General features: G+C 39.9%; 1 protein-coding gene across 1 annotated transcript in view; it reads left to right on the plus strand.

Annotated features, from left to right (window-relative positions):
* Positions 1–10,053, plus strand: part of gramd4a (GRAM domain containing 4a) — a 43,760-nt gene that overhangs the window by 11,635 nt on the left and 22,072 nt on the right. Inside the window, exons 2-3 of the mRNA XM_015047401.1 lie at positions 3,927–4,140; positions 7,748–7,868. Coding sequence (XP_014902887.1) covers positions 3,927–4,140; positions 7,748–7,868 — 335 coding nt within the window. The remainder of the gene's footprint in view (positions 1–3,926; positions 4,141–7,747; positions 7,869–10,053) is intronic.

A 10,053-nucleotide genomic window follows, 5' to 3' on the forward strand; every position in this document is an offset into this window, starting at 1 on the left:
TTACCAAAATCCTTCTGCATTTGTAGTAAACGTACAACACTTTAACGACACCTACATAAACTTACACCAGTTTCAAAAGTTTTTCTGAGATTCCTGCACCGACTGTAAACATTTTTGCTAAAACTACAACTAAGAAGCATTAATCGCGGGTCAGCAGGCCAGGGCTCAGTGACCGTCTCGCGATCGGCTGTAGTAGCGACTGTGACCAAGAGTAACCTCAAGCTTCAGGGTTTATTGCCAGAAGATTACTCAGACACTCGCACATCTCCACTGTGCTACAGGACATTAAGCTTGTATCAGTGATGCAGAGGGAGCTTGTACTGCTATTCAACCCCGACTAATGATCACAGATGCAAACATTACCAGCTCACACTTGTGTTTTTTTTTTGTTTTGTTTTTTTCCCGTTTTTGTTTTGATGTGCTCATTTGTTGGTATATTTTCTAAGCACGTCATCATTTCTGTGTAAGCGGCAGCGACTTACGATGAAGTGAAGGTGTTTGGAAAAGGTTTTTGTGTTTGCACTTAGTGAAGCAAATGACTCATGAGGGCTGTTTATTTGCTCGCATTCAGAGTGATCAGACCTTGAGCAGAGACCCACTCTTCTTCTTCTTCCTCCTACTCCTGTCCTCTCCTTACTTCTATTCATGCCTTCTGTTTGGGATATGGTTCTGGAGCACAGAACAAATGTCTGAAAAGAAAATAAATAAGTGAGCGGGAGGCGGCCTGAAGGAAAGGAGGGAGTGGAAAACATGCGTCATTCTCTAAAGGAATAAATGGTGCATTTTAATATATTTCAGTTAAACTACTTTTTAATTTAAGTCTTTTTATTCGTTTACTTGAGTACAGGTAGCCAGAGCTGATTTAGTGATGGAAAGAGACGAATGTTATCGTGGGAACGTGTTTAATTTTGACAGGTGTCCTAACAACCGCTGGAGAGCCTTTCTTAACCCGACACTCGCTCTTTCCACTCAGCCCCCTGCAAAGGAAACACAAACCCGCCAGTCATCTGTAACTTCTGCATACACGTGGGTGGTGCAAGGAAACTTAATATTTGTGTGAAAAATTGTCGAATAGAAACCTCTTCCCACATTTTTTTTTTCTCCTCGTACAGTGTCTCTGCCGCTGTGTGCAAGGTTGTGTCGGCATTGAAATTCAAATCTGAAATCTGTGAAATGTAACTTGTATGATTTTAAACTATTAGCTAACCTGTTCAGGAACTGCAACTGGAAACTAGGTTAAGGTGTTTTTTTTTTTTTTTGGTTTTTTTTTTGGCGTGTTGTCCCTGTTTAATAATAAACTTAAAAACTAATTTTCAGCTTATTTAGTGTGCATTTATGAAACTAAATTGGGGCCACAAGTATTTTAAATAAAAGGATTTCTTTGAAAGTGAGAATAACTTTGAATCTGAAAAGTAGTTTTGACCTTTTTCTTCAGTTTCAAAATAGTTTTTCAGTTTCAAATCTTCAGTTTCAGAATTGTTTTTGAGCTTCAACTTTTGTTTTATTTTATTATTTATTTTTTTTTTTAATGACTCCAATTTATCTCTGTAGATATTAAAGGCAGTGGGCATCCACCCAAATGGCCAATGTTATTACTTGGATTCAGTGCCCACTTCCTTAAATATAATATGAAATCTTGTTATTTAGGAGGTTGTGCTCTGAAAAAGATTCGCATTTGGCAATAAATTCTTCATATCTGTCCATGAACAAGACACTTCAGCTCATATTTCAAATACTTCAGCCAACTGCCCTAGAACAAGCCAGTTAGATGAGACTACAAATGTAACCCTCTGTAAACATGCCGTTTTCTCTGTTTTACGACATTAATTCTACATTTAATGATTCTTTTTCTTTTAATTTTCCTATCGAGTATTGAACAAACATTTTTGCCTTGGCTCCTCTGCACATAAATTAGAAACAGAACAGAGTAGCAGTGGATTAATCATTGTGGTACTGCTTTTAGTCATGAGTACTGTAATTGGCAACGGACCAAGATTGTAGAAGTGGGAGATCAGAGTCAAAACAAAAACCTGTGGGGATTCATGGAGGTAAAAAAAAAACAACAACCAAAAAGCATATATAGAAAGGATATTGATGAAGGAAATGGCTCTCGGCACACCTCCGGTTTCTATTGATTTCTTTCTCATAGCTATTGGAAACTTATTTGTAAAAAGTTCCTGTGCAACATAAATATTCAGAACTTAACTAAGAATTCATGTCATCTTTAAAAGTACTGCATTTTTTAGTTTTTTATTTCGCTTCTTAAAACGGTTTCATTGCTCAGGTCTTCAAATCATTTCAATTGTTCTTAATAGAAAAAGTTTTCAGTCCTACTAATTTGGTTAAACTATTTAATAATTTCTGTTTTGAAGGTAGCATTATTCTCACTCCAGAACTTTTCTTCAGATATAGCTTTGTCATCTTGTTGTGTGACAGTCCTCAATCAAGCAGATTAAGTAATCTTAAAGGATTATACAAAGAGCAACTCCTAATCCGTCACCAAATCGACAAATCCCAGCATTAGGTAAACAACGTGGATGTTTGGACGGCTGCTCATATCTGGGAAAGCGTCATATAGCTGTTAAGTCTCACTAAAGAAAACCTACATTTGATTTGCGTCATTATATTGCCACATTTACAATATGTTTGAAAGCACAATTGTCTTCTGTAATCTAAAAGTTACCTGCGCGCTCTCTGTGAGCTTCATCGTGTCATCAGGCTCCTGACACCAGCACAGCGTTTTGGCCAAGGCTTTACTTTTGGAAGCTAAATCAATCTGAGGTCATAAAATCCGCTGCAGCCAGAAGAGAAACGAGATGTAATCATCCCATGTTTCTGTCCGGGCTAAAGGGGGAAACCAACCCCACAGGGACGAGATTAAAACTGAAAGAGCATTAAAGGTTACAGCGTTCACCACGTCACCCCGTTGGACCTTTTTGGTAAAGGTGAAAAGGGTTTCAAAGTGTTTACAGTGCTGCTCACTGTGAACTGCTGGCATTTGTAGGGTTGCAGTGATTATGGTTTCTGGGACAGTACTAACCCCAAACTTTAATGTATTTTTAATTGATAGACTATCAACGTAGTGTAAGGTTTTTCACACCTGGTGGCGTTGGTTTGATTGGGGGCCTATAATGCATTTTCTGTAGAAGAACATGTTATTGGAGTTGAGGGGAAAATAATACTCTTGACTAACCCTGTATCGATATCTTTCCACTTACAAATGATGCACTATTGTGTTGATGAAATACCAAGACATTTGACGATTTTGGTTGTAATGTGAAAAAAATCTCCAAATGTTCAAAGGGTGCTAATAAGAGCTTTGCGATTAAACAATTTTACCAATTAAATTTTTGGTTTTTCAGAATTACATTTTTGGAAAATCTTTTGGTTTTTTTTCATCATTGAGGTTTTTTACATCTCCTGTTTATTTGGTCTTTGAATTCAGATAAACTCTACAACAATGTGTCTTTTTTTTTCTTTTCTTTTTTTCTGGTAATTTTAAGACATTCTTCTGGTTAAACTGCGTCTTTATTCTGCTAGTTTTGTGACTATATTCCTGCATTTCCTTTCTGGTACAACTGCAGGGATGATTGAAATAAAAGCCAATTTTTAAAACTATTTCATTTGTAATTTCTTTTTTATAAAGAAACCAAGAGAAAAAAAAAAGATTTTAAAATCAAATCTGGGTTGAAAAAATCAGATTTTATTTCCGAGCCATATTGACCAGCACTAGTGGGACTACTAAGCCCTCCTTCAGTCGGGCAATAATTGTTTCATTGTGTTTTTTTTTTCCTTTTATCATGTTGTCTGTTTAGTATCAAACTGCTGATTGGCTACTGTAACCCAGCAGCGATGTGCTTCGCAAGTGCAACAAAACAAAGTAGGATCATTAACAGTCTGCTTCCCTCCGTTTTGCGTACCTACAGGGTTGCCGTCCGCCATGTTAAGGTAAAGCCCAGGTGCGCGGTGTTGACCATGCTAAAGCGCCTGGACAAGATCCGCTTCCGAGGTCCCAGGTCGAGAGACGACTTCCCGGATCTGGGCGAGTCGCCACCTGCCTCCGACACCGAATGTAACGATGACGTGCCGCCGAAGCCCCGAGCAGCTCCGCGGGACACGGAGGACGTCCTGCGAGACCCTGTGAGTGGCTGTTTCTCATCTTTATACGATAAAACGTTATGCAATAGTTTGCTTTTTTTATTTAGCTGGTTGGAGTCAAAAGAAATGCTGTTTTTATTACAACCCATGGGAGCAAAGCTTCTATCCTTTATAATGGAGCATTTCCTCTCCAGAGGAAAAATATGCTCTTTCACCCGAGGGATGTTGTTTCTGTCCCTCAGAGATAAAGAACTAACATGAGAATGAAACGAGGACGAAGAAAAGAGGTCGCCATAATTAAAGCGGAAAAAGAGAGATGAATGTGGTTAATGGTGGACATGACACCGAGATGGCAATCTGCTTGTCAGTATGTGAGCAGAGGAAATAGGAGGAGCAGCCGTGAGATGAGGAGATATCAGAAAGCAGGAAGGGGATGGAAAATATAAGAGATGAGATTAAACTAGAAAAAAGGGGCGAAGGAGGCATGGAGACTTGAATGACTTGAATTTGACGTCAGAGGTTTGAACTCCTGGTTGTCCTCTCTTGCATCTAGGTGGGTGGAAGAAACTGTCCCTGCTGGCGACTAAAATTACCAACATTGTCGTCATCGTGTCCTTGCACAGATAGAAAGATGTTCAAATTGAAAGTACTTTGTTTTTTTTTTATCACTTGCTCACTGGAAGCCTAGTGGATCGGAGTCCTCCTTTTGAAATGCTTCACTTTAATTTCAAATGAGCCTCATGTGGAATACTGGCCTGAAAATTTTAGTTCACTGAAGGGACAGAAAAGTTTCTGAAATGTTTTAATCTGAAAAGGGGAAAAATAAAAAACTTAAATTTTCTAATTTTCCCCTCCACTTTCCTGTGTTTTCATATCTACCCCTGAGCCTGTCACCTAGTGTTTTTTTTTTGTGTCTAGATGTGCAGTAATATTTGCCTTTATAAGCACCAGCCAACCAGGAAGACATCGCCCACATCAGAGCAGTGATGAGTCACTCTCTACACCCCAAAATAGACGAAGCTGACTCTCAACTCTGCCGGGACACACGCAATCAAACATGCATGTCATTTTACTAAAACATGCCTCAAGGTTTACAACTCCATCTACACCGCATGGTTCTGGGAAGAATCAGGTGTGTGTATTTTATGACGGGCTTGTTTAGGTGGTGTACATGGAAGCTCACCCACTTTGACTAATGGACTTACTGCTGTGACTTCAATGATCACATTAGGCTTGATTTAGAATAATTATACTGGTTAATTAAGGAATAAAACATTCATAGTACAAACTGTACTGTGTTGTTTTTGGTTTTTATCTGCTAGAATGGCATAATGTAGCCGGAAAATGCCAGTGTTCGTATTTCCAAATAAGTGCAATCAGTTGCCTTTAGAAGTCGCCTAATTAGTTAATAGATCTATCAAGACTTTGCCGTCAGCTGAAACTGACTGACAGGGTTGGGTAGACATTAATCAGAGAAGCAATCAAGAAGAGTGGAAAGAAGAAATCCCATCTGCAGTTTGCCATGAGAGATGTAGTTCATGGAAGCTGATGGGAATAAAGAGCTATCCTGGAATAAAGCTGAGTGAGGCTGCAACGGACTAGTTCACCCTCTAGCAAGGAAAAGTACCTAAACCTCTAAGAGTTACAATGTCATGATAGAATCAAGATAAGTTCATGGGTTGAAATGACCCCAACAACGTCCAGACCTAAAATGGAGACTCGCATATTCTGACCAGGCCTGAATGCAATTACAGTAAATATCAGTTTTTTGCACTGGAGTTGTTTCATCCTAATTAAAGTGTGCAAAATTATTTTTGTCCTTTATCAGTGACTTGTCACTTTGTTAAAGTTGTTAGTGCAGTGGTTATGGAGTTCCAGTGACACCTGACCTCAGTCCCCCTATGTGTTCATGTCCTGACCATACTATGTTGACGTCTTGCTTCCAACCATTTCACCAGAGACTCTTGAACATGTCTTTGCTACCACAGTTGCTGTTGTACAGGAAACCCTCTAATAAACAAACAAACAATGCTTAGCCTGGTGGCCCGCCAGGCTTATAATAAGCTGGTGGAAACCCTGAAAGAGCTGCAGATTTGAAATGCACGCCAAAGAAGAAACTATGTAAAGAATCTTGAGATTCCAGAGGGCATTTTCTGCCATAAAGTAGGACATGTTCTCTCTGTCTGTATGGCAACCATGTGATCCAGAAGAAGGTTGTTGTTCTTGTTGGGGATATTCCCTCATCCTGGTCGCGGTGGCAACATTCACGTTGAAGATCCGGCTGTGTGGATGCTGGGAGAGCTGTTCAGTAAACAGGACATGCCTTCGGAGCAGGATTGGAAGTGGATTAAATCTGCTCCTCGACGCATCTCACTCCCACTCTCATCCTGTCAGAGACGGGACGAGAGTAAATCAGAGAAACCTCGGAGTGTCCTGAATTCAAAGACGATTCTTCCGGTTCCCCCCTGACTGGCCTCTGGAAATGTTTATAGGAATAATCTGGGGTGTCTTCAAGATTTTCCAAATCATTTTGCATTTGAAAACAAGAGATTTTACTACAACACAATTTAAAATATTGATCTCGGTTTCACTGGGTATTATTTTAAGTGGTCCATGTGAGTTTTTCAGCAGTAGTCCATGCTTGTATACAAATGTGTCCCTTCGTATCAGACGAAGGATAGATGACGGTCCTGTCAGGCTAATTTCAGCCTCCATCACTAAGGGGAAGAGCGGATAGGCAATAATTGACCCGCCGATGATCATTAGTTGTGACGTCGGCAGCGCTCGACCTACTTGTGCTACCCAGTTGGTGGGGAGATCTGATGGCATCAAACATCCTGCAGGTGTGTTTGTTTACCATCTGTGGATATCGTCGTCATGACGCAGAGACCGGCAAAATCCGAGCCGATAATGCAGCAGAGCTTCCTTCTCCTCTCCCTCAGCCTCCTCCATGTTTTCATCCTCCTCTTTCATTTAAGTCTCACACCCTACGATTACTGAAGACGCTCTTGTTTGATTTCCTTCAAGTGCTTCTTTATTTAAGGGTGCTGGATCCATCCTTAAGCTAACGTCCTGAGAGTCATCTTTCTTTTCCGTGCTGCCTCTTCCCTTCTACGCCTCATTTTTATCAGTTTGAGACGTTGCAGTGCATCTAAGCGGGGAAAACCACTCAAACCGTTCCGGCTGCAGTCGGCTATAAGCTACTGCTGCAGCATGTACGTGTGTGTGTGTGTGTGTGTTTGGCAGAAGTCTTAAAGGACCCTCGCTGTAGATGCTCAACCTGCAGTGCTCATCCTCCACTAGCACAGTCATCTCTCTGCTCCTTGCATCACCCGTTCTCCCAGCTCTCTCTGCCGTTCACTGCTTCCACCTTGCCTGCTTGTTGTGTTTGTGTGTGTCAGGGTTGAAAACGGTTTGAGTCATCAGTGCAATAGTTGTGGGGGGAAAGCGGGGGATTCTCCTCTTCCTCCCTGCCTTCCTCGCTCCTGCTGGTCCTAAACTTGGAGAGGAAACATTGGTGTGAGTCATAGGTCTGTGCTGATCTGTGTGTGTGTGTCGGATCATGTAGGCTTTTCCTGTCCAAGTGCTAACGTGTTTTAGATTTTACTTATCTTTGACTGTGTGTGTTTGTGTGTGTGTACATGCGCAGGCTGGTTCAGGGTCTCCCACCATGGCAGCTGCCGTTCAGGACTTCCAGAGGTCGGAGTCGGAACGCCTCAGCGAAGTCAAAGGTCACTTGGAAATTGCCTTATTGGAGAAACATTTCCTACGTGAGTACACACGCATGCACACATGTATAGGGCTGCAACTAATTGATTATTCTGTCGATTTATTCTGGCGTTTAATTCAATTTAAAGAAATTGTCACATTCTACAGATTTTTCATTTAATCACTTAAGTGTTTTTATAAAATATTTAGAAATATAGCTGCAGCGTGTAACTTTTACAAAAATGTTTTTATTGCGACAGTATGAGACAAATCAAGCTCCTCTGCCTTCTGCCAGGGCTTTCAGTACCAACTGCACAACTCGGTCAGAAACAACCAATCAGAGCTAGGAGGAGTGTCTTAGCGCTGTCAATCATTCGCATGCTCACCCCATATACCTTGCTCTCTGCTACGCTGCAGCTGGTTCACCACAACATAACCTGCCATAAATGCTAATGCTAGTTAGCATAGCCACTGATTATGGCGGATGAATGGTTTTCTTGTAACAGTGAGTTGTTTCTCTAGCATTAGCACAGAGCAGCATTGAGTGAGGGCACCAGGCTACCCATCTCATATGGTCACAATATGGTGACAGTTTTGGCAAATATGGAAAAAAATGTTTTTGTATTACTTGCATATTGCAGCATTAAAAGATGCAAATAAACAAATAATTCATTTCCTGTTGTAATTAAGAAAATAAACATTTTAGTGCTTAAAATGCAATAGCATATCATTCTTTTACCGATATTGAACCAGGTGGAGCTAAAACTTTGACACTTGAGGAGTTTCTGGTAAAACATATTTACAAAGATGTTTTCATCTTAATTGCAAAATGTGTATAAACATATTTTGTACAATGTGTTTATACATTGTATTATTAGCTTTAATACAGCAATAAATGCTTGGTTTTTTTTCAGTGAATAACCTTTTTTGAGTCTGGTTAGCGATTAATTGATTACTAAATTAGTTGACGATTATTTGAATAACTGAATCATTCTGTTTAATAGTTTGAGCCCGGCTTCTCTGTGCATACGTCTTCAGGCTTATGACTTGTGGTCCCTGCTGGCTAAAGCAGGACGGAGCCTCTTGTCCAGGTGTCTTATGTAAACCGCAGCAGGAAGCCGACTCCATTTGCATGAACGTCTCGGCTCCAGAAGTCTTGCTGACATTACCAGTTCCTCACTTCTCTAAAATCAAAGCAGTGTGACAATGAGCACGTGTGAACGGGTTTTTGTCGGCATCAGCCAGATAAATGCCTTTCTGTCTGCTTTAAAGTGGAAGCATCTTGTGATGTGCTTTGTGGTTTAACAGCCACATTGTTCGCACTTCTTCAAGTTTAACAACTAGGACTCAATGTCACAGCGCTCTGTAATGCTTGCCATCAGTCCCAACCTTTTGTTCAGCCCTGCGATGTGCTAACAAATGAGCGCAAGATGTCAAATGAGCTTCCACGGCAGTGTAATCTGATGCTCGGTCGGACTCTAACATCCTGTTTTGGTCGTTGTGTGTTGGCAACCTTGAATTATTCTGGAAGCAGGCAGCTGCTGGGCCGAGGTTAATCAGTTTACCCATTCTACATTCAATTGTTGGAGATTTTGCGATGCTATCGAGCAGGAACGCACTCTGTGACCCCAAGCATATTCTGTCAATCGGTCTTAATTAAAAAACTATGGAAAGATGTCGGTGGTCTGGAGAAACTGAAGTCTGTATGAGGTCTTACATGGAGTATTACAAGATTAAAGTCATAAAATTACCAGAATAGTTGTTTGAGAATAAAGTTTTAATAATACCAGAATAAAGTTGAAATTATATCAGGATAAAGTCGTATTAAGAGAGTAAAGTCATATTATGAGAACTGCAACATGAAAAAAATAATTTTACCACTCTTGTAAATTGAGGAATGTTTATCATCTTGTGAAGTTTTACTTTTATGGTTTTACAAATAAAGAAATACTTATTTACATAATCTATTAAGTATTTAGCATCAGATTATCATCAATAGCAGGATTTTAAAATGCACGATGGATTGTTGGGGCTATGCTAAGAAAAACAACTACTTCATTACGAGAGTAAAATCATAAACTTCAACAACAAAGTGTTAGTGTTATGAGTATTCTTGTACTACAACTTTATTCTGGTATTATTTTGACTTTACTCTTTTTTTTTTTTTTTTTTTTTTTTTTTTTTTTTTTTTTTTTGCCCTTTTTTCCCCCCAAAAAACCAAAATTTTTTAAAAAAAAATTTTTGTTA

Source organism: Poecilia latipinna, unplaced genomic scaffold (genome assembly GCF_001443285.1).
Source record: "Poecilia latipinna isolate Pla-1442-1.1 unplaced genomic scaffold, P_latipinna-1.0 Scaffold825, whole genome shotgun sequence".
Lineage (NCBI taxonomy): Eukaryota > Metazoa > Chordata > Actinopteri > Cyprinodontiformes > Poeciliidae > Poecilia > Poecilia latipinna.